The sequence below is a fragment of the Fusarium mangiferae genome (genome assembly GCF_900044065.1).
Source record: "Fusarium mangiferae strain MRC7560 genome assembly, contig: FMAN_scaffold026, whole genome shotgun sequence".
NCBI lineage: Eukaryota > Fungi > Ascomycota > Sordariomycetes > Hypocreales > Nectriaceae > Fusarium > Fusarium mangiferae.
In genome coordinates this window covers 70,678-91,580 of record NW_024573946.1, presented here as the reverse complement: position 1 = coordinate 91,580, position 20,903 = coordinate 70,678, and the positions used below count along the sequence as shown (strand labels likewise).

Below are 20,903 nucleotides of genomic sequence, written 5' to 3'. Positions count from 1 at the left end.
CCAAATATGGAGAAAGGATTCGAGATCGACCCACGGATACACGGCAAAATGTTGGCGCGTCTTCATCAAAAACATCGGCTAAAACGGCCCAGACCAACCAACGGACAGATGTTTCAGAACACGAGAAGCGCATAAATTTCGTCTCGCGTATATAATACAAGGGAGAAGGAAATGATAGGAACTCGTTACGATTGTTGTTACGATTGTTGTTACGAATGAACGTTGCAGGGGTTGCATGCTGAACATTTTATTAAATCCAACAGAGTTTATATCACAATCCAGCCCTGAAACTCTATCCCCTCGCGTAATGCTCAGAGATGTGATTAGGATTTGTTGGGGGCTTGGATGTCTTCCACGTCCTCGTCATCGATACGCTTTGCGCGGCGGGCTGCGATGCCAACGTCCTCGACGTTGGAAAAGTCTGCGACACCAAAGACTTCATCCATGCGTTCCAGAGAGATCTGTGAATCATTCGAGTCAGAGTCTTGGTAAGTACATGCAAGGAGGAGTGACTTACACCCTTGGTCTCTGGAATCCAGTATGCAGCAATCGCCATGAGCAGGTTGAACGATCCAAAGATGAAGTATGCTCTCCACGGATCGTGCAGAAGCATGACTGGCGTGGATTTTGATACTGCTAGGTTATGGACCCAGTGAGTGAATGAAGCGAGAGCAACGTTGTATGCACGAAGTCGATTCGTTGGAATTTCAGAGACATAGATCCATGCTATCAGAATTAGTACAACTGCCGGAGCATCAGAGCCCGAGGAACTCACAAACAGGACCCCAACTCATGTTGAAAGCCGCAGCAAAGATGTATATCATAGCCAAAGCAGCAATGCCCGCGGGAGGAGGGTGATCGCCCTCCCCAGGCTCAGGACCAAAGCGGAGGTACTAGTAACGTCAGTGGGAGTCAAAGGTTGGAGCGGATCGCATACAAAACCGACAAAGAACATGCAGAATGCTTGGATTGCACCGCCGAACATGAATGACTTGCGACGGCCGAGGGAATCAGCGAGGAAGAAGATGAAGATCAAGCATGTGACCACTTTGACGACGCCGTAGATCTTGATGATGGGTGTTAGTGAGTGATGGGGGGAGAGGCTGTAGAGGTTCTTACTCCTTGTGCGAACAGTGCAGTTGTCGTGCTGCTTAGACCCAAACCGCTGAAGATCTATCATCGATTAGTGCAAACCTTGGGAACCTTGAAAGTCGAACTTACAGTAGGTGCGTAGTAGTTGATAGCACCAGTCTAAACTTCGTCAACATCCGTTCGTTCAAACTGTGCAGCCGTAGAAGCAACTCACGCCAGTCCACTGCCCAAGCGTAACAATAGCCACCGTCAAAAGTGCCCTCTTCCTATTCCAAGGCAGAGTCCAACACTCCTTCTGAATCGCCCAAAACCCCGTGTCCTGCATGACCTCCCTCTCCTGATCAATCTGCGTCTTCAGCTCCAACAATTCCTGTTGAATATACGCATGGTCGACAGGCAACTTTCTCACATCTGACAACACAGCTCCGGCCTTCTCCCACTGATCTCGCGAAGCTAGCCAGCGTGGCGATTCTGGACAGAAGAGCATGCTGAAGAAGAGCAATGCTGGACAGATGGATTGACACGCTAGGGGGACCATCCATGTTGCTTTGCCGGGGAGATGCAGAAGAGAGCCGTAGTTGATGAAATATGCTGTCATGCCGCCGAGGACGAGGAGGAGTTGGAAGAAGCCTACGAGAAAACCGCGGATGGCGCGTGGGGAGTTTTCGGAGACGTATGTTGGCGCGAGCATTGTTCCTGCGCCAAGACCGAGTCCTTCGACGAATCTATAACTGTTAATATCTAGTCATGATGCTGTGTTTCATCTCACGGAACTTACCGTCCAATGTAAAAGACTGAGAGGTGGCCGTAAGAGAAGGCTTGCATGATACCGCCAACGAAACCCGTCACCGCAACAAGAAGCAGGGCTGGCTTTCGACCCTTGCGATCAGCAAATGGACTGGACAGCAGAGCTCCAGCGATAGCACCGGCTTGCATTGTCGTGACGAGGTTTCCTGCTAGATCAGCTGCGTCTTCTTTCGGCCGAGTGTCAAGACCAAACTCCCTGTCAAGCCTGTGTTAGCGGGGGTCCCGTTGCAAGGTAGGTAGCTTGGAAACAAACCGTTTGAAGTCTGGCATAGCCAGCACGCCACCAATGATACCTGCATCAACTCCAAACAGCGCTCCAGCAAAACACGCCTATAAATGTGAGTCCACTGTCCCCGGATTATGGCCACGGGAATCGTACCGAAGCTGTCAAGGCGATGACACGCCAGTTGTAAATCTCGGGCGGATCAACATGAATAGCATCATTGCGCACAATGCGCCGAAACATGCCGTGTATCGTCATCTTCACTCACTTCTTCCCGGATAAAAGACTAAAGAAGGATTGACGATGTGAATTAAGCTTACGAGAGCACCATGGTTTTAAGTAGTGGAGACAGTAAAGGTCCAACACCCTCTTTTGCGGGAGGGCAAACAAACATAATGCGGGGTGTAGATCATGTCCTGGGGTAGAACATGTCGGCGGGGAGTCTCGGGCGCGTGATTCGGTGTTGGGCTTGGCGGACGACGCGGGGAGTCTCGGGAGGAGCGTCTGTGTATGCATATGAAAGCAGTTATTGCAGAATCCAGAAGTATTGTGCGCTGTTTGCTTGGTCTATTCAAGTCATTGGTTGGGTATGCATTATCTCGGGGCTTTTGTGTTGGGGGCTGAAACGGAGGCTGCCTATTGCGGTTGCAATGCGACAAATCACCATGCATGATGTAACCTGTCTCGTATATCCGTTCAGTTCAGATTCTCGGCGGCAGATACATTTGATGCATTAAGGGTATCACAAATCACATTCAACACCGTCGCTATCGTACTAAATCTCGCTGTTCGGTCTCGATTACGCAGCGTCACCGATGCTGACTATCCCAGAGCGCATCTGGATTTTCCCAAATCTGTTCCAGTTCGGTTCTTAACGAAGGTGTAGGCCAACCACATCTCTTCTGGCATGTGTCCAGCATTTCTACTACACATTCTCGTTCTCGGGGATTCTGCATGAACATTCCGGCTGCACACGGTGTCAGTTTATACAGCTCGGATGCTTGCGTTGGGGACCTACCTATAAAGAGACACTGTGAGGATAACATGCTTGACGCATCCTCCGTGAGTGTCATGCCAATACCGCAGACCATTTTTATACTCTCTTGGATCTCTTTCTGGCGCTTGAGGAGGCCTTGGATGTCGTCTAAATGGGGTTCGTGTGCTGTAATGAGAATGCACGAGCAATGGTGAAGCTGTACAGCGAGACCTGTCTCAATTAGCAGCCGAGCCGACTTCACAGATGAGAATGCTTACCAAAACATTGAGGATGTATCAAATGTGGCTGAAACACTTCACTCTCCCGATTCCCCATGGTCGGCAATGCTGAGAACTCAACCGTTAAATGAGACCGCCACTCATCCAACATCTTCCTCAGCGCCTTCGCCCAACCAATCCTCCCCGTCAACCCTTCTACCTCAGCAGAAGAATCAACAGCGCAAAAGTTAATTACCTGCGCCATTATCCATACCGCACGAGAGGCCAACTCATGGCTATCGAGATCCGCGTATCCCTTCTTGGGCATCCATGTACTATATGTTCTCCTCTTCTCTCGAAAAGCAACCCAGATATCCTGTCGTAGCCAAGCCCACCACGTCGTACTTTCGAGACTCGATGTCTCAACCTCAATCTGGCGAGATCTCAGAATCCAGAAGACACCTTGGAGATGTTGCTGCCAATCTTTGCGTGACCCTCGTAGCATCTCATACGTTGAGACCATAAGCGTCGTGGCCATAAGCTCCTGACTATTCTGATACGTCGAATATCGCATCGCTTTCTGAACGTAGTGCAATGTTTGGTAGTAGTACTGTAGAGCAGTGTTTTGAGATGGACGTTGATTGGGAGGGATGGTTTCGTCGAGGGATTGGTGGTAGCATGATAATGCGAGGATGGCGTTGAGAAGACCTGCGTTGCGGACTGCTAAATGGGGAACTCGCGTAGAAAATGTCCGAGCTGGGTCGAACAAGTCAAGCTGATAAGAGATCAGTATGCGTGTTCATCCAGAGTGTGATGGACGTACCCATGAACATATACGATGTAGGAAGTTCTGAAACAAGGTCTGTTCTCGATCGAGGAGTGATATGCTCTCCGATGCCTGCCATAAGCTTTCTTCGGAACTATTTGCTGCATGATTGATGATTGCATCCCGAGTCGGTAGTTGAGCATCGATGATCCTTGTTGCTTTCTGCAATGGCGTGATGTCGGTATCTGCTTGACCATCCGGTGATGTATCGAGAAGCTCGCCGTCAAGACCCAACGGTGCATCAGTGTCCAGGAAGGCTTCGTTCGATGCATCGCTTGCAAGGATGCCAAACCATCGAACTGCAGCGACACTGGCTGATGCTGCTGGGGTTGTCGAGTTGGAGTCGGATTGTCCTCCAGACCAGTCGTAGTAGGGTAGCTGTTGTGTCTGAAGATTCGCATCCCAGTTCAAGCCCTCTGCGACATGAACATTCTGAGTGTCACCCAGGCCGGCATGCGACTGAGCTGCAGCAATTGATCGCACAGTCTGCGTCAGTTCATCCTGCGAAGTAATGATCTGCCCGAGCTGTCTCAAAATCTCGAGACTCGCAGGGTCAAATCTATCCGATATATTAGAACTTATCTTCGAAACAGCGAAAAACTCACGTAGAATGGTCCTTCTCAGTATTGTCATACGAACACGAGATATTCAACGACGCACAGAACCCACATGTCGGCTGCACATTATCGCACTTTGTCTTACGCGCTCTGCATACATGACACGCCTTGAGACTCCTCTTCCTGGGATATCGCGGATCAGACGTGGGTTGACGCGGTCGCTTGCGTGTATTGTCCTCCGACATTGTGAGGTAACGTATGATAGTGTAAGGATCGGGGAGATGTGAGATTGCTTCCCGACGAGTTGAGGGGGGACTGTCTTGGCGGTGTTGGTCATGAGAATGGGATATGCACGTGCTGTGCAACCCCTCACGGGGAGTCTCGGGTATGGGAAAGTGAAACGCAGATCTGGGGAGATCGGCGCGAGAAGGATTCTGTGAGACGAATTAAAACAAGTCGATTCCCATGTTTGCTCGATATTTACTTTTGCAAGTCTCAGGCTGTCATTTGTTAAGTTGAGTGCTGGTCAAATTACCAGCCACCAAAGATGGGCGAACTCTCTGAACCCCCCAATTGCCACGTCAAAAGCAACATCTTGTGGCAAACAGCTCATCTGAAAACTCGACCAAAGCACTTTTCAACAGAAATTCTCATCACAGGCGGTGGCTTGGGCGGCGTCGCAGCAGCACTCGGAGCTCTCCGTCGAGGCCGTCATGTCTTTCTCACTGAAGAATATGACTGGCTAGGCGGCCAATTGACAAGCCAAGCCGTGCCTCCTGATGAACATACCTGGGTTGAGCAATTCGGCGTCACACGGTCTTATCGAGCACTTCGTGATGGGATAAGACAATATTATCGCGATCATTATCCGTTGACAGAGGAGGCAAGACGAAGGGCGCAGTTGAATCCTGGGGCGGGACATGTCAGCAAGCTTTGTCATGAACCGAGAGTTGCAGTGGCTGTTATCGAAGCAATGCTGATGCCTTTTATCGGCAGTGGACTTCTCACTGTTAGGAAACGTGCCAAGGCTCTGTCTTGTGAGATGGTTGGACAGCTTGTGAGATCTGTCGAGTTTCGAAAACTGAATGGCGGAGAGACTTTTACTGTCGAAGCAAAGTACGTCGTTGATGCTACTGAGCTGGGAGATTTGCTACCCATCACCAAAACGCCGTATGTGACGGGGTTTGAGTCTCGAAAGGATACAGGAGAGCCAAGTGCGCCGGAGGAAGCGCAGCCCCAGAATTCTCAAGCTGTCTCGATTTGTTTCGCTGTGGATCATATCGAGGCCGAGGACCATACAATCCCCAAACCCGAGAGATACGATCACTGGAGGAGCTGCCATCCCGATTTCTGGGGTGCGCCGTTGCTTGGTCTCAAGGCCCCGCACCCGCGAACGCTTGAGATAGTCGAGCGGGAGTTCACACCAAACCCCAACGATGATCCAGCTTCCGTGATTTCAGACCAGAGAAAGTCAGGAGGAGACATGAATCTCTGGACATTTCGACGCATTGCAGCAAAAGACAACTTCATCCCGGGAGCATATCGCTCAGATATCTGCCTCGTCAACTGGCCCATGATCGACTACTTCGAAAAGCCCATCATTGACGTCTCAGAGGATGAACTGCAGGAGCGTCTTGCCGAAGCTGCTTCTCTATCATACAGTATGCTTTACTACCTCCAAACGGATTGTCCCCGAGCCGATGGAAAGGGCACGGGATATCCTGGTCTTCGATTGAGAGGTGATATAACGGGCACAGAACACGGCCTTGCAATGGCCCCTTACATTCGCGAATCTCGACGCATCAAAGCCGTAACCACCATAGTGGAGCAGGATCTCTCTCTCGACGTCCGAGGTTCGAAAGGCGCAGTGCACTATCCCGACAGTATCGGCGTCGGAATGTATCGCATCGATCTCCATCCATCCACCGGCGGTGATAACTACATCGATGTAGCCTGCTGTCCATTCGAGATTCCACTTGGCGCTTTGATACCAGTTGAGAGACCGAACTTGCTCGCGGCGTCAAAGAATATTGGGACTACGCATATTACGAATGGATGTTACAGGCTACACCCTGTTGAGTGGAACATTGGCGAGGCGGCGGGGTTGTTGGCAGCGCATTGCCTGGATAGGGAGTTATCACCGCATGAAGTGCAGGGAAAGAAGGAGTTATTTAAAGAGTTTCAGGATATGATCATCAAAGAGGGTCTTGAGACAGAGTGGCCTGATGTATCTGGATACTGACCAGGATCCGTAGAGTTGCTATGGTGGGTAATGCTGAGTAGAAAGGCTAATCTGGTGTCAAGGTATTGATGATGCAATGAAGGCTTGGTAGATTCAATTACAGACTACTTGCATTTAAGCAACTATAGTAGCAGCGATGACGGCACACTCGCTTGTTCAACTTTGGGTGAAAATAGAATCATCAAAGGGCATCCTAAGTTTATCATAAATTGGCCTAAGCTATCATGAATTTACCTAAGGATCTTTGGCCTTTAGGATTGGAGACAATCGGGGCCCTTTGGGTAGTGTCTGAGGCTCGCAAGAGACCAGGTGACAGTCCTATAATAGCGGTAGGCACTCATTTCTCACTCATATGGCTTCTGTAGCTGATTACCTTCGACCTGCTCGGCAAACTTAGGAATATGGGTGGTATGGCACCAGGGCTTCAACTCTTCTTCCTTCCGAATCGTAGCCGCAAAGCATCCTAGCCAGCCCTCACGTGGGAAAGCATCATTGACTTCTTCGCGAGTCTTCTCATGAATGATCTTTCCAAAGTCCTTAACATTTGGATGTTCACCCACGTTGTCATAGATGGTAGCCAGTTGGATTATCTGACCGAGAAAAGTAATGTTTCCCTCGGTGCCGAGGTCTTGATGGCGGATGATAGTCTCGCAAACGGCTTCGGCTTGGTCCTTGGTAGAGCCGGTATCCTGAAGCAGGTTGAGAGCTTGGAAACCGCCCTGAAACTCGAAAGAGAGACGGGTTGAAGACATGTTCTCGTCGGTGGTGCCGATGTCATGAAGGAGGCATGTTAAAGCCAAGGTTGAAGGGGAGAGGGCGTCCGCATAGTCTGGGAATTGCTGTCGAAGAATGACAGTAGCTGACGGGAACATTTATTAGTACACAAAGCTCAATTCAAACGAGGCTGCCATTGACTTACACCAGTAGTAGACTCTCATTGAATGGTTATAAGTTTGCTTCAATAACTTATCTTTGGCATGTTGCTGTGTCTTCTTGACGATTGGGTCATCATCCGGGAACTCAATGCTTTGAACGTCAATGTACTCAGGCTCATTGATATAAGGTCTATTGCCAAAGATCTTTCCGGCATCGACTGGGACAGCAGTCCATCCATTTGCGGCAATGTCGCTGAAACTCATATTGGGGAAGGATGAAGAAATTGGAGAAATCAATGACGATGAGTGAATTGAGTAGAGTGAAAAAGAGGAAAACGAATTGAGGGACAATTGACATCAATAAATAGGAAAAGTCTGGCGCTGGATTTCTAATCAAGACTATCAACCTGAGGACGTCGTTTGAGGGGTAACGTGCGACTATCAACCTAAGGCCGTCGGTTTTGGAGTTTTTGGCTTCGATGATACTGAGCCGGGTTATGTCATCATGCCCGCTGACATTTTGCCTCATTAACACGAGACATATACATCACGTTCATTGAGATGGAGGTTCTTGGTATAATTGTTAAAGAGGTTTTGTTTCATAAGTGAAATACCAAACGCCTTGTTTATTTAGACCTTTCCAGCCACAAGCTCATACGAAGGCGGTGGAGCCTCAGACGAAGGCAACTCGACCTCATGCCGAACAGCCGTAGTTGAGGGACCTGCCTCAACTTCTCTTGGTCGAAGAAGTTCCTGTAAATCCTTTCTCCCAACAGCCTTGATGAACTTGATAGCTTCTTGATTCTCTTTCGCTGTAGGATCAGCACCATAATCCATCAACTTCGCTGTCAAGTTATAGTCAAGTCTTGTCAGAGCCAGCTTCAAAGGCGTTCTGTTGAGTCCATCGACCTCATTGACGTCCACACCTTGTGCCAGCAGCGCTTCAACAGTGTTCTGGCGGTTCACGTCGATGGAGTATGTGAGGAGCGTTTGGCCGGAGAGCATGCGAACGTTTGTGTTGACGGCTCGGCTTAGGAGGGCCTGCACCACCGGGGTACTTGGCATTTCGACAGCGTGACAGATAGCTGGCAGACCAAAGATGATATCAACCGTTTCAGGACTGGCGCCATTTTCCATCAGCATCTTCATGACCTCGACTTTCTCGTCGTTACTCAAGTATGGGTTCCTGATAACCTTGATGAGAATCGGTTGCTGATGCGCATCTGTGCCATCAACATCGGCGCCGCCCTCGATGAGCTTCTTCACGATCTGGAATCTCTTCATCCCAATAGAAGCCTCTAGGATACTGGTTCCAAGAATATTCAACAACTTCGCGCTTGCGCCCCTGTCAAGCAGCAGTCCAACCACGTCAGCATTGCCACTCTGAACAGCTGCGTAGAGAATGGTTTGTTTGACCGCATTTGCGGCATTGGGGTCGGCGCCGTGATCGAGGAGGATATTGACTAGTTCGATATTGTTCTTTTTGACAGCGTGTACAATGATCTCCTCGCCAATTGCATCCTTCGCACTAGCGTTGGCGCCGTGGGCAAGAAGAAGACGGGTGAGCTCGATGTTGTCTGTCTTGACGACCTGGACAATTACTTCCTCTCGTCTCTCGTTCCTTGCATTAACTGGAGCGCCATTCTCAAGGAGGAACTTGATACCATCCAGGTTCCCTTTTTCAACAACATCAACAAAGTATGGCTTCCCGGTCTTTGATTTACCGTGTACACTCTCCCCAGAATCGATGAGCATCCTGGCGATCTTGAGACTTCCAACAGAAACAGCTTTGAATAAGGGCGGTAGCTTGTTGCCTTGAGCTCCCGCTTGTAGAAGAAGCCAAGCGGTTCCAACTTGATCGTATTTTATGGCGCATTTTAGTGGTGTATCTCCGTCTTCGTTTCGACCGTTGACGTTTGCGGCTTGGGAGATCAGGCCGGAGACTTGTTGCTCGTCTCCACGAGCAGCGGCTTGACAGAGCGTTGAGACCAATGTATCATGCTTGCGGAAGCCTGATGTGAGGGCTCTGAAGAATGAGGAGCCTTTGGGACGGCGGCAGTTGTTTACAGGGCTTTGAACGAGTGGTGAAGACGTTGATGGTGATGCTATCGGCGGCGATGCCGTCGTTGATACGAGCTCTGGATACGAAGGTGGTGCTACTTCTTTCTCCGCAACAGGGATTTTCTCGCTGCTGGACATCGTGTCCTTTTGGGCAGTGTCTTTACCTGCTTTGAAAAGTCTCTTGTTCATAGCCGAATTGATTGCTTCTTGCGCTTGATGGGTGAAAAAGCTTGAGCCTGATGGCCCGAAAGAATCATCGTTTCTGGCTGATCCTTAGAAAGTGAGTCAATATTGAGATGGGAAACGTACCTGACGAGGGGAATGCAAACTTCGAGCATGTAATTGTAAACGACAAGACAGCCTTCATGTGCCTTCAAGAATTCACTATCCAACCCAGCTAAATTATCAGGCTGCCAACTGTCCAACTGCATACGTAGAAACTCGAGGGCCGTTCCATAAAGAGCAAAGAGCGGAGTGAGGGTCTCGCGCGTGTCACATAGTTTCCGGCTGTCGGGTTTTGCAAGGAGGAGTTCTTCCAATTCGGCAAGTCTGCGCTTCAGCTCCTGAAGGCCTGATGATATAGCCTTGAGCTCTAGGACGTGCTGTCCACCTCGTTCAGCTAGGTTGTCTGCGGCGGCTACACAAAATGCTGCGCGCTCCGAAATGGACCTGCATAGTTTGATGAGATGGACGCTGGATGTCGCAGTCATGGTTATGAATGCTCGCTGTTGATCTTTCTATTGATGACAAGAAGGGTTGGGGTCGGTCTGGTGATATATAACGCAGGGAGGTAGCCAATGCTTGGCTGTCATGTGTTATACCTGATGTGCTATATTTCGGCCGAGCTTGTGGTGAGTTGATGACGATGATTGACAGGGGCTTGGACATGGATGCGTGGTGCGGCGTGGCATCGAGACTAACAGCCCTAACATGATTCTCCCATGTTTGCCTTCCTCAGACCAGTCCTTTCGTGTTGGTCCGTTTCGCTAAGCTCAGCACCCATTGGGAATCTGTCTTCACTAAGAATGCAGAGACTGGTTACACTTCAGTATCTGTTGATGCCCCTCGCAACGGCCAAGCCCGCTGAAACGCCTTACTGAATGCCTTATGCACCTCAGCGGCTTGGCACCACCCAATGTGGCATAGCCACTACACAGTTGATCCTTCGCCCAGGACCCTTTGGGAAATCCTTTCGATGCTACAGGAAATGCTTATGGGCTGGCAACCTTCTCGAATGCGGCGCGACCAAGGTTCTTTCGTGGACGCGTCATTCAAGTAGGGCATGAAAGTGTTGACATTAGTCTTCCAAATTAAAAGACGTGTGAAAGTACTTTTGGAGTCGAGTCTGTAGCCTGTCAGATCATGTTACTAAGAACGCTATTGGCGAAAGCTCTCTTGTGTGGTGCACCGATGATTGGGTGTTATCCGAGGCACCGCCTGAACAGGGGCCTTGTATGGGACATGGGATGGAATAATATGAACATTATAATACGCAACCATCTTATTTATCGCAAAACGCGGTATGGGTTCATTAGGCTATCGAAAAGAGCGACTGACTAAACAGGTTGGCTCACATGATGCTATAGTACATCGCCAATCTCTTCTTGATACTTCATCCAACGACCCAAAGAACAGCAACAAAACCAAAGGTCCCTGATTCTCCATCTTGGCCAAAATAGTCGAGACCCATCATCTACTTCTTGACGTTTCCGGAGCGGGGAGTGTGCTTCGGGTTCTTCACAAGAACACCCTCGGTGAGGCGAGGGTCCTTGAATCCCTCCACAACGACGATATCCTCACAGAGCTTAGCCTTTCCGTTGGTGTGCTTCATGACGGCCTTGACCTCGGTGTCCTTCATGACGACAATGAAGCCTTGGTTGCCAACCTCCTTGGTACCCTTCCAGACAGCACGAGGGCGCTTGGGAGCTGCGTGGTCGATGATCTCGACATAGTCTTCAGCGACATGGTCCAGCTCGATTTCGAAGTCCTCGAGGGCACGAACAGAGTCCTCGACATCCTTGCTAACGGCTTCACAAGCCTGGACCTTGGGGTCAACCGGCTTCTTCGCGGAAAAGAATCCCATCATTGTAGGAGTTGAGTTCTGGATCTGAAGTTTGGTTGTCAGCATTGAACTCATGCCAGGAGTCGTAGAGTCTTTATTACCTTTGTTCCAAAGTTTTAGTGTTGCGGATGTAAGAAAGCCTTTGTTATTAAGATTTGGCTCTTGTTTCAGAGAGGAAGAGCAAGATCCAAAGGCGAGTTTTGTTGTTGAAAGTGTGAGTAAGTCTTCGTTACTGAGGTTTGGTTCTTAACTTGGAGAAGAAGAAACAGAATTCAGAGTCGAGTTTCTGATAGAAAGTCATACCTAGGTGGGGAACGGAAGGTGAATGAAGGGTCTGATGCCACTGGTAGAGATGAGAGTATGCCATTGGCTATGGAAGAGAAGCCGTTTGAACAGACCCATTGTTTGCTTTCAAACGGATGAAATTAGCCCCTATGGCACTAGACTCCCGAAAACAAAACGTTCAGTTGAGGTTTCCAGCTGTTGACAGTGCAAGCTGCTTATCCGTGCAGCAACATGACAACGGTTCGCAAGCAAGTTGGGTATCTATTGAAGGAGATCAAATACCCCGGGGAGTGGTTTACCATGACCATATCTTTCATGGAGCATCCAGTACTGTTCACTGAATTGAATTTTGAACATTTGAACTGGCTTAGATCATTGCAAGTGCTGTGTGTGTTCAACGTCTTGGTTGGAGGCATTCGTGGATATGCCTTTGAGATTGATCTAAGATCCGCTTGATGAAATGCTCCCCCGAGGAACAGCTCTGTGAGGTTCTCTGTCTAGCTTTAGTATAAATCATTGTCGCTGCGGTTCTGTCATCCTTATATCGCCATATCTCGATTTGGCCAATGGATGGAAAGCTCACGCCAGCTGTCTCGGTAGATGGAAGACCCCAAATTAAGGAGCAGCAAGCCAAGTCAAGTGTAGCAACCTACTGCAGCAGACTGGCATGCACGCAATATCATCTTTTGTGAGTAACGTCGTTTAAATGATGAATGATGACTGGTTTTGCGCCAGTAGATGGATTAACGCCCATGTTCCCTTTAAGGGGCATTCCGTCACCTGGAGCCCCGCCCCTATTTGTCCCGGTACTCCGTGTCCTAAGAGAAATGAGACTTAATTGTCCAACAATAGTACGCAATTTTGAATATGAGGTCTATTTGCAGACGTGAAGGGGTAAGTCAGCCGCACGAGCACAGGATTCTAATTTTAGACCGTAAGAGCGGCTTTTATCCCTTTCTAATAGGGCGGCCGGCCTGGAGGGAGATTGGAATAGTTGTAAGGACGTTGATGCGGGTGATGCGGGACTTGACGGATATGGGGGTAGCTATAAGGAGGTGCACCGACAGGAGGACCAACGGGAGGCGGAGGAGGTGCACCGACAGAAGCCGGAGGAGGCACGGCAACGGGAGGTAGAGGTGGAGCCGGTGGCGGTGGGCTTTGAGGGATATTGTCGTAGGGGTAGTCCATTTCGTCTGCAGGATTACCGTAAGGATAGTTATAAGACGCATGGGCTGTATCCTCTGCTGATGCCTCTTGCTCATAATGGGCAACATATCCGACTTGCATACCAACCTCAGGGCCCTCTGAAGTAGAGGGAACAGGTGGTCCCGGCTACAAGATATTAGCATGACTGGTTCACCAAGAGAGATTCAACCTACCCAATCACCACCAACAGCGACGTTTAAAATTATGAACATCTTGTTTTGCGCAATGGTCTTCCACACTTCCAGGTTGCCGATATGGCCACCCGTGATCGTATGAAAGAGTTCATCTCCGACGTAGAAGTTTACACTCTCATACTGCCACATGGCTGGTGTGCGGTCGATGACGACTTTGTAGGTGTTTAAGCCCGTAGCCGAATTCGGTTGATAGTGCGACCCGGTGATACCCTTCTTCTCCTTGCAGATACCGCCAGGTGACTTGTCACAATGAATTGCGGCATAAGTCTCATGCTCGCCATTAACGTGCTCCATAATGTCGAGCTCACCACAGGCAGGCCATATAGGACCACCAGTGCGGTGGCTGTCACCGAGCAACCAAAAGGCAGGCCAGATGCCATACTTCCTCGCTTCACGGGCAAGACCGAGACTTATGCCAGCTTGGACAATGGTCTTGACACCGGGCGCAGGGGTGAAGGTGTACGTGCTCTCGATACGACCAGATGTCCAACCTTTTGCAGCAGTAGGGTCGCGCCATGGATGGATATGAAGGCTGCCATCCATGACATGGACGTTTTCAGGGGAAGCCCTGTACTCCTGATGATCTCCATTTAGATCCTGGTACCCATGTTGAATGTTCCATTTGGAAAGATCTGGTAGATACCCAGATGGCCCGTTGAAGTTGTCGTTCCACATGATCCGGAACCCGGGAATATCGGGGGCATCCCAGGCTGTGCCAGTAGCTGCGAAAAAGCAGAGCATAATGGTAGGGAAGAGCATTTTGGACATAGCTAGTTAGAGTTTGAACACAGATTGTGATGTTTTGTTCTTGGGAGAAGGAAAACGTGGAGAGGGGGGGCCTGCATTTTATACATAGCGACAACAGAGTTTGAAACTTCTATCGCATTGTTTTGGGGAAAGTCTAGGGGTAACTTGCTGCGAGGACAAGGAAGCTCGAGAATGGCCATCAGCCTCTAAGCTTATTGGTGTACATATCGTAAAGGTTTCATGTTAAGTTCCTGGTCAATAGCTTAATAGACTGTCTAGCTTACACCTTGGTCAGATCACATACAGTACCATACCAAGTGGCTCTGGATAAGGGCACCTGTAGAATACTTTTTCCAAATTCCAATATGGAGCTGTATACCTAGATCAAGGGACTTTGTTCATCAAGCTCATTCGTATATTCCTTCCAAAGGCTTTGCTTCATTGCGATTCCTCAGTTTCCTGCCTTGATCTATCTCGTTGGTATATCGTAGTCCTCTGAAAAAGCCTCTTGTGGAAAGCTCCCTAGCACTTCGTTATGAGAACCAATGGTTCAAGGATACATGAGCTTAAAGCTTGACTCTGCTGAGGGATTCGATCGTTGTTCATCTTGTCCTTTCGGCGAAGATACGTACATCGGGCTGCCCAATAGATCACTTGAACGTGACTCGTACCGTAATAAGCACTGGACTTGAGCTGAGCACGAGACCAGAGATGAATGTCTCTGATTGGCATCCTGAAATGCTCAATTGGCCTTTCTGATTGTAGAAAGTTGCAGCCTAGACGCATGGCCTTCTTCCAATGATTGCGAGCTACCTAACGTTAGGCTCTGTGTGGCTGCTATAAACTCTATGAGAAGCTTCAACGGCAAATAGCATATGCGATATCCCAAGCTACTATATAAGCTTTTAGCACAAGATTGGTTGCCGCCATAGGACTCCAGGATTTGATAATGAACTCTAAGTAGGTGTTACGTCTGATGACACGTGCAGCCCCTCTCAAGAAGAAATTTTGATTAATCACATCTTATCAACAATTCCAGCTACTTCATCCAATGAATCGACTGTGAATTGTGGCTCCAACCTCTCGCATGCGCTCCGTTCACCATATCCATATCTGCACCAAACAGACTTCGCTCCGATGTTGGCGGCGAATTTGACATCTGCCTCCGTGTCCCCAACGACTAAGGTTCTTGAGGCGTCCACGTGTGCGAATCCACGAGCTTTCAGGGCCAGCAGGAGAACTTTCTCGAAACTTCCAGTGTCCGGCTTACGCGTTGCGCCGGGGGTGTTGTCTCCGACGATCAAGTCTTTGGGGATGGTATCAATGCTGTTGTTCTTGAGGGCTGTCTCGACTGCGGCTACACCTTTATTACTGACAATAGCGACAGGAACCTCTTTTCCATTTAGCTTGATCAAAAGCTCTTTGGCGCCAGGAAACGCAGATACAAGTTTCTGTCCTTCTTCGTTGTAGAAGCGACGGTACGTTGACGTCCATTCATCCTCGTCGAAAGAGTCGGGAGACACATGTAGCGCTCGGAGAACCTCCTTGAGACCCAGACCAGAACCGATCAACTTCTGCACTTCAGACTCTGCTGGAGCTGAGGCTGGAAGGAGAGCATCGAAGGTGAGCTTGATGCTGTGAGATATGGCTTGATGGGTGTCGAAAAGAGTCCCGTCAAAGTCGAAGATAACTAATTGAGCAGGCATGTTGGCAACTTCGAAGCTTCAGAAGAAATATCGATGTTTTGGGCTGATATTGAGGATGGCACGAGGAATGATAGAGTGAAGCTCACAGATGCATGAGAAATTTTATTTAGGTATGCTACACCAAACCCCGCTAATCATCATGCTGCGTCATCTGTCAGCAATAAATGCAGCACCACTCGTCTTCTTGACCATGGGACAAAAATGGCAATGGCATTGGTTTCAGAGCTCTTCTGGCATTTCATATTGTGAAAAATCTTCGGGCATGTGAACCAGTGATTCCCACATATCCTGAAAGTTCAAACACGTCAGCTGGAACACTGTTTAGTTGCGGAGGAACATACCCAGTCCACGCCATCTGAGCTGTTCAACATGGCCTCAATGCCCTGAAATTCGGCCGAGAAAGGAGTCTCGCTTGTGTCGTTTTGCCCGTTCATGTATCCTGTTCTTGTCAATCTACAAATCACATCGATTCGAGCATCAGTCTTACCGTTGCCGTTGCCACTGTGAGCTGGGGCTTTTTCTTGGTTTACAGCTGGTGGAATTGACTCGTCCTTTGGACCAGTCGTAACAGCTTTCAACATGACTGTGAGCATATCGTATGCCTGCTTCGTCTCAGCAGAGACGGCCTTAATAGCGGCCCAAAATGCCTGCGAGGTCTTAAGCGCTTCGATCATACTCTCCCGAGTATACCCCACGAGCTCTGGGTTCTGCTGCTCAGGTGGCATGCCGAGCTCAACGCAGACGACCATAGATGCCAATGAGAAGTCATGTCTCTCAAGAGATGTGAGAAACCATCTGTCGTTGTATAGTAGCCCACCAACTTGAACTTCCTTGAGGATGCTAGCCTGGTGACCTAACACTGTCATCGCTGAGTCAACGCAAGCCGCCCTGGAGTAGTTATACTTAGGGTCATGGAATGCCTTTGTCATGTGATGGCGATGCAGGGTACATCTGGCCTTTTGGAAGAGAAGTTCAAGGTTATGTCGCCGAATGAGTAGATACGGCGGGACCATGAAGCAATCTTCGAGTTTGGCTATCTTATAACAAGTGGGCATGGACTGATGCATCTGATGGAGCTTCTGATCAAGCGCCATGATCTCATTGTAGTCTTCCGTCTTGCCGAGTGAAACCTGGTTGAAGATCGTTCGGAAGATGGTCATCATCTTGACTTTGACGCGGGTGTACAGAACGCCGGTACCTTCCGTCTCAGGTCTTGGTGGAGGAAGCTGCGTGCACCCAGGGCCAAAGTCTTCATCGTTTATATTGCGCGGCAGACGTGTATTGCACTGGGACTCCTGGATAAGCGACGGCAGACCCAGTTGGCAAGAGGTCAAAATATCAAGCTGCTGGAAAACACCCCATACACGACGCCGCATCTCGCCATGGAATGGTGAGATCCGAGGGTAATTATCGGGATCACGGTGGTATCCCATCCGCATCGCCAAACGAATAGCAATACCGGTAAGGATCCACACGCCAAGATGAGCGTCTCGACGGCGCACGAACTCACCATGGATATTGAACAGGAGAGTCTCTAGAGTATACTTACCCGGCGCCGTGGAGTACTTGGAAAGAATGAGACAGTCCGTACATCTCTGCTGGAAGGACTCGGCGACTTCAAGAGGTGAGCCCATTCCTCCAGGCAGCTCATCCTGTGATCGGATATACAAGAATGTTCCCGTGGCCAGAATGCCGAAGAGCATCCCGACCCACTGAACAGATACAGAATTGGGGTCATTCCAGAAGCGTTTGTACTATGAGAAGATGAGCGAGGTGAAGCTTCGGTAGCAAACGAGACGTACCTCGCCTTCAAACTCCCCTGAATGGGTTATCACTTCGAAGCATCAGTGACAGTACTGTAAAACAAGAGTTGGACGTACAGATGGATGGCTGAGTCGAAGTGAAATAACGAGATACGAGTCTATCCGTGATGTGCTTCGGAGGGACATCCGCAAGGATATCTTCAAGGCTCGGAGCTAATCTTCCAGGTCCCAGAAGAAGGGGCACTTGACTTTGAGCTTGATCGACTATGCCCAAATCACTCGCTTCGTGACTTTCGTCCAGATGCTCGCGAATATGCTCAACCTGGTTTGTTGTCAAGTCAGAAACGTTCCGGCCACTAGCGATTTGCTTACCTCGTGGCAAATAGCAGACCAGTGACTGCTAGAAACATAAATTGTCTCATTCGGATTCGCCATCATCCTACCAGGCTTGACCTCAGAGCCTTCCTGAGAAGATTGATGAGATCCTTGATTGGACCCTGTAACATGAGATGCTGTGACATAGGTACTCGCCGGGCTCTTGATACTGGGTGATCCATTGGAAGTTCCCTGCTGAGCTGGAAGCTGTTGGACAATAGAGCCGAGGAGCTGCTCAAGATGGCGCACGCGATCACTCAGATCATTCTGTCTACTGTCCCTTCTCTGAGCAGCAACACGACCTCGTGGCCACGGCGCATATTGACATGAGACATTCCTCGCTACGCAATTGCTACATGGCTCATCGCGATCACATTTGAGCCTGAGTATCTCGTCAGCATCGTCATCGGTGCCAAGGAAAGGCGGCGTACTTTCGTTGTCGACAAGAACTGCACGATAACGTTGCTCGAAGAGGCTGTTGCTGCATTTTCACTTCTACTGTAAGGATCAAGTACTTGGGCACGATGATTGAGCAATTAATTTATACAAATCAGAGAGAGAATCACATCAAGATAATAATTTAAGCTTACATTGCTTAGCGTTTGCAGAGTCAGGGACACGCGGATGCTTACGTCACGTGAATGCCTCGCGAACTGGCTACTCTTTTCGACGATGATGATTATGCACAAGATCTTGTGATTCTTTATCTTGCAGTCTTGGCTATTGATCTGCGTGCGATATTGTCCTGTAATACGCCTCAGCCGCGGTCCCGCTGTTCCATTCGGTGAGACCGGGTGAGATTTGCCAGGGTTTGAGCGTAGGGCTGACTCTGGGTCTTTAGGGCTGAGAATGCCTTGCTTAGACGATTGGCGCGTAAAATCTCATCCTGTTCTCGGGATCCCACTTCTTTTTGAGGTCCTTGAGCTTTTCGATCCTCCAGGGCTCGTGGCCGTACATTTCTTCCAGAGACTCGAAGCCGTGAGCGTAATTAACGTATGCGCGTAGATGCTCTGGGTCTCCACTAGCCTCTAACAAATGCCTCCTCAGTTTCTCACCATGCTCCTGCGCAAGCCCGTCAAGCGTCGCGTTGGGCTTGTAAAGAATGTAGGGAGTAACAAGAATCTCATCGTCGCGGTGAGGAAAAGCAGATTTCTTTGCATCCATTGTCTTGACACCATGGGTGGAATATCCTTCGAGAAGAAAGAATGAGCCAGCGAGTTCGGGAACACGTTTTGACATATCGGCGATCTCGTTAAAGACCTTTCGAACGGCGAAGAGATCGTAAGTCTTGAGGCCAATTGGATATCGGAGGCCAGTGAAACCCTTGGCGCATCCGACGGTATCGTCACCCATAAGCGTAATGGCGGCCAAGTCGGGCATTGAAGCTTCTCCCGCCTTGACGTTGATAGGGCCGAGCTCGTGAAGTGGTTTCGCGTAGTCTCGGGCTTCTTGGGCGGCGCCATCTGAGATGACAGCGTACCAGATAATTGGCTGCACGTTGTTAGAAGGCCTTGGGTCGTGAGAAAGGATACTTACCTTGTCAGGATCAATCTCAGGAATGTTGACGATGTAAATCCAGTGCGTCAAATGTGGTGGCTGGGTCTTCATCATCTTGTTCGTCAACTCCAAAACATCCTCCAGTTTATCTCCAAGGAAGATGAAGATCTCATAAGACCACTTGGGGTTGTTGATGTCGTAAATTCGGTACTTCCATTCGGTCACGATGCCAAAGTTATGTCCTGCTCCCCGAAGAGCCCAGAATAAATCAGGGTTTGAGTCTTCGGAAGCCGTCACTGCGTCTCCGTTGGGGAGTACAACTCGTGCAGAAATAACTTGGTCTGATGCGAGGCCGTATTGGCCTTGTAACCAGCCATGGCCGCCACCAAGGACTGGCGCTGAGACACCAACGCACTCACAGATACCAGTGACTGGAGATCATGTTAGCACGGGGATCTGAGCCTATGGTGATTGAGTTACCTGTTTGCTTTCCGGCTGTCCAAAGTTCATTTACAACCTTCTTCACACTTGCGCCTCCACCTATCCTCGCAGACTTTCCATCCCCAGCAATTTCGACATCATTTTGGTCTCGCAGGTCTACAACAATAACGTCCTTGGCCAGCTGTAGTGCCTCAGTTGCTCCATGACCTCCGGATCTGGCGAGGAAGGGAATACCATGCTCATTCGCGTATCTTATCTGCAACATGTTAGCAGGATTCTCGTCTCAGAGCCATCACCCTTACAGTTTCTTGCACATCGCTCTCGGAGAAGGTTTTCACAACTGCTCCAGGCTGCGGCCCATGCCAATCCCGCCATCTACTAACAACAACACCAAACGACGAGTCATCGGGCAACACGATCGACGCTCGAGGTGAGAGCTTTGAGGATAATTCAGGCCATGAATTCTGCGTGACAAGCGATGCAAGGCCAAGACGTCCCAGAATCTTCTGCGGCGAAGGGGCCTTGCCCAGCGCCCAAGATGCACCTGCAGCAATAAACTCCATGACTGCGTATCAATACAAATGAGATGTCTGGGATGTTTACTGATGTGAATGACTGGGAGATGTCGGTCAGCTTTTAAATGTCATCTTTGGCCCCCGCCCCATCCTTCGAGCTTACCCGGCGATAGGCGTATTGCCAATGAGATCAGCGTTTCTTAACTCCGATGATGTATTTCTCGGGTTCTCGGAT

General features: G+C 49.4%; 10 protein-coding genes across 10 annotated transcripts; 1 reads left to right on the top strand and 9 right to left on the bottom strand.

Annotated features, from left to right (window-relative positions):
* Positions 1-323: 323 nt before the first annotated feature.
* FMAN_14628 (uncharacterized protein) lies at positions 324-2,380 on the bottom strand (the record flags this gene model as incomplete). Its single annotated transcript, XM_041825979.1, has 10 exons — positions 324-461; positions 518-726; positions 776-893; positions 938-1,066; positions 1,120-1,173; positions 1,222-1,251; positions 1,307-1,817; positions 1,871-2,095; positions 2,153-2,229; positions 2,279-2,380. The coding sequence occupies 10 exons, from the start codon at positions 2,378-2,380 to the stop codon at positions 324-326; spliced, it is 1,593 nt and encodes a 530-aa protein (XP_041691305.1).
* A 551-nt stretch (positions 2,381-2,931) lies between these two features.
* Positions 2,932-4,944, bottom strand: FMAN_14629 (uncharacterized protein; the record flags this gene model as incomplete). The annotated part of the gene is made up of 5 exons (XM_041825977.1): positions 2,932-3,089; positions 3,141-3,329; positions 3,377-4,091; positions 4,140-4,701; positions 4,748-4,944. The coding sequence occupies 5 exons, from the start codon at positions 4,942-4,944 to the stop codon at positions 2,932-2,934; spliced, it is 1,821 nt and encodes a 606-aa protein (XP_041691304.1).
* Positions 4,945-5,246: 302 nt separating this feature from the next.
* FMAN_14630 (uncharacterized protein) lies at positions 5,247-6,941 on the top strand (the record flags this gene model as incomplete). The annotated part of the gene is made up of 1 exon (XM_041825976.1): positions 5,247-6,941. The coding sequence occupies one exon, from the start codon at positions 5,247-5,249 to the stop codon at positions 6,939-6,941; it is 1,695 nt and encodes a 564-aa protein (XP_041691303.1).
* Positions 6,942-7,285: 344 nt separating this feature from the next.
* FMAN_14631 (putative Cyanamide hydratase) lies at positions 7,286-8,080 on the bottom strand (the record flags this gene model as incomplete). The annotated part of the gene is made up of 2 exons (XM_041825975.1): positions 7,286-7,800; positions 7,861-8,080. The coding sequence occupies 2 exons, from the start codon at positions 8,078-8,080 to the stop codon at positions 7,286-7,288; spliced, it is 735 nt and encodes a 244-aa protein (XP_041691302.1).
* Positions 8,081-8,446: 366 nt separating this feature from the next.
* On the bottom strand, positions 8,447-10,587 carry FMAN_14632 (uncharacterized protein; the record flags this gene model as incomplete). Its single annotated transcript, XM_041825974.1, has 2 exons — positions 8,447-10,139; positions 10,187-10,587. The coding sequence occupies 2 exons, from the start codon at positions 10,585-10,587 to the stop codon at positions 8,447-8,449; spliced, it is 2,094 nt and encodes a 697-aa protein (XP_041691301.1).
* Positions 10,588-11,570: 983 nt separating this feature from the next.
* Positions 11,571-11,963, bottom strand: FMAN_14633 (uncharacterized protein; the record flags this gene model as incomplete). Its single annotated transcript, XM_041825973.1, has 1 exon — positions 11,571-11,963. One exon carries the CDS (start codon positions 11,961-11,963, stop codon positions 11,571-11,573), a length of 393 nt encoding a protein of 130 aa, XP_041691300.1.
* A 1,218-nt stretch (positions 11,964-13,181) lies between these two features.
* Positions 13,182-14,167, bottom strand: FMAN_14634 (uncharacterized protein; the record flags this gene model as incomplete). Its single annotated transcript, XM_041825972.1, has 2 exons — positions 13,182-13,556; positions 13,604-14,167. 2 exons carry the CDS (start codon positions 14,165-14,167, stop codon positions 13,182-13,184), a joined length of 939 nt encoding a protein of 312 aa, XP_041691299.1.
* Positions 14,168-15,387: 1,220 nt separating this feature from the next.
* Positions 15,388-16,077, bottom strand: FMAN_14635 (uncharacterized protein; the record flags this gene model as incomplete). The annotated part of the gene is made up of 1 exon (XM_041825971.1): positions 15,388-16,077. The coding sequence occupies one exon, from the start codon at positions 16,075-16,077 to the stop codon at positions 15,388-15,390; it is 690 nt and encodes a 229-aa protein (XP_041691298.1).
* A 219-nt stretch (positions 16,078-16,296) lies between these two features.
* FMAN_14636 (uncharacterized protein) lies at positions 16,297-18,702 on the bottom strand (the record flags this gene model as incomplete). Its single annotated transcript, XM_041825970.1, has 7 exons — positions 16,297-16,365; positions 16,419-16,516; positions 16,565-17,831; positions 17,880-17,911; positions 17,958-18,162; positions 18,213-18,597; positions 18,647-18,702. 7 exons carry the CDS (start codon positions 18,700-18,702, stop codon positions 16,297-16,299), a joined length of 2,112 nt encoding a protein of 703 aa, XP_041691297.1.
* A 371-nt stretch (positions 18,703-19,073) lies between these two features.
* On the bottom strand, positions 19,074-20,716 carry FMAN_14637 (uncharacterized protein; the record flags this gene model as incomplete). Its single annotated transcript, XM_041825969.1, has 4 exons — positions 19,074-19,706; positions 19,752-20,143; positions 20,193-20,409; positions 20,456-20,716. 4 exons carry the CDS (start codon positions 20,714-20,716, stop codon positions 19,074-19,076), a joined length of 1,503 nt encoding a protein of 500 aa, XP_041691296.1.
* Positions 20,717-20,903: the final 187 nt, after the last annotated feature.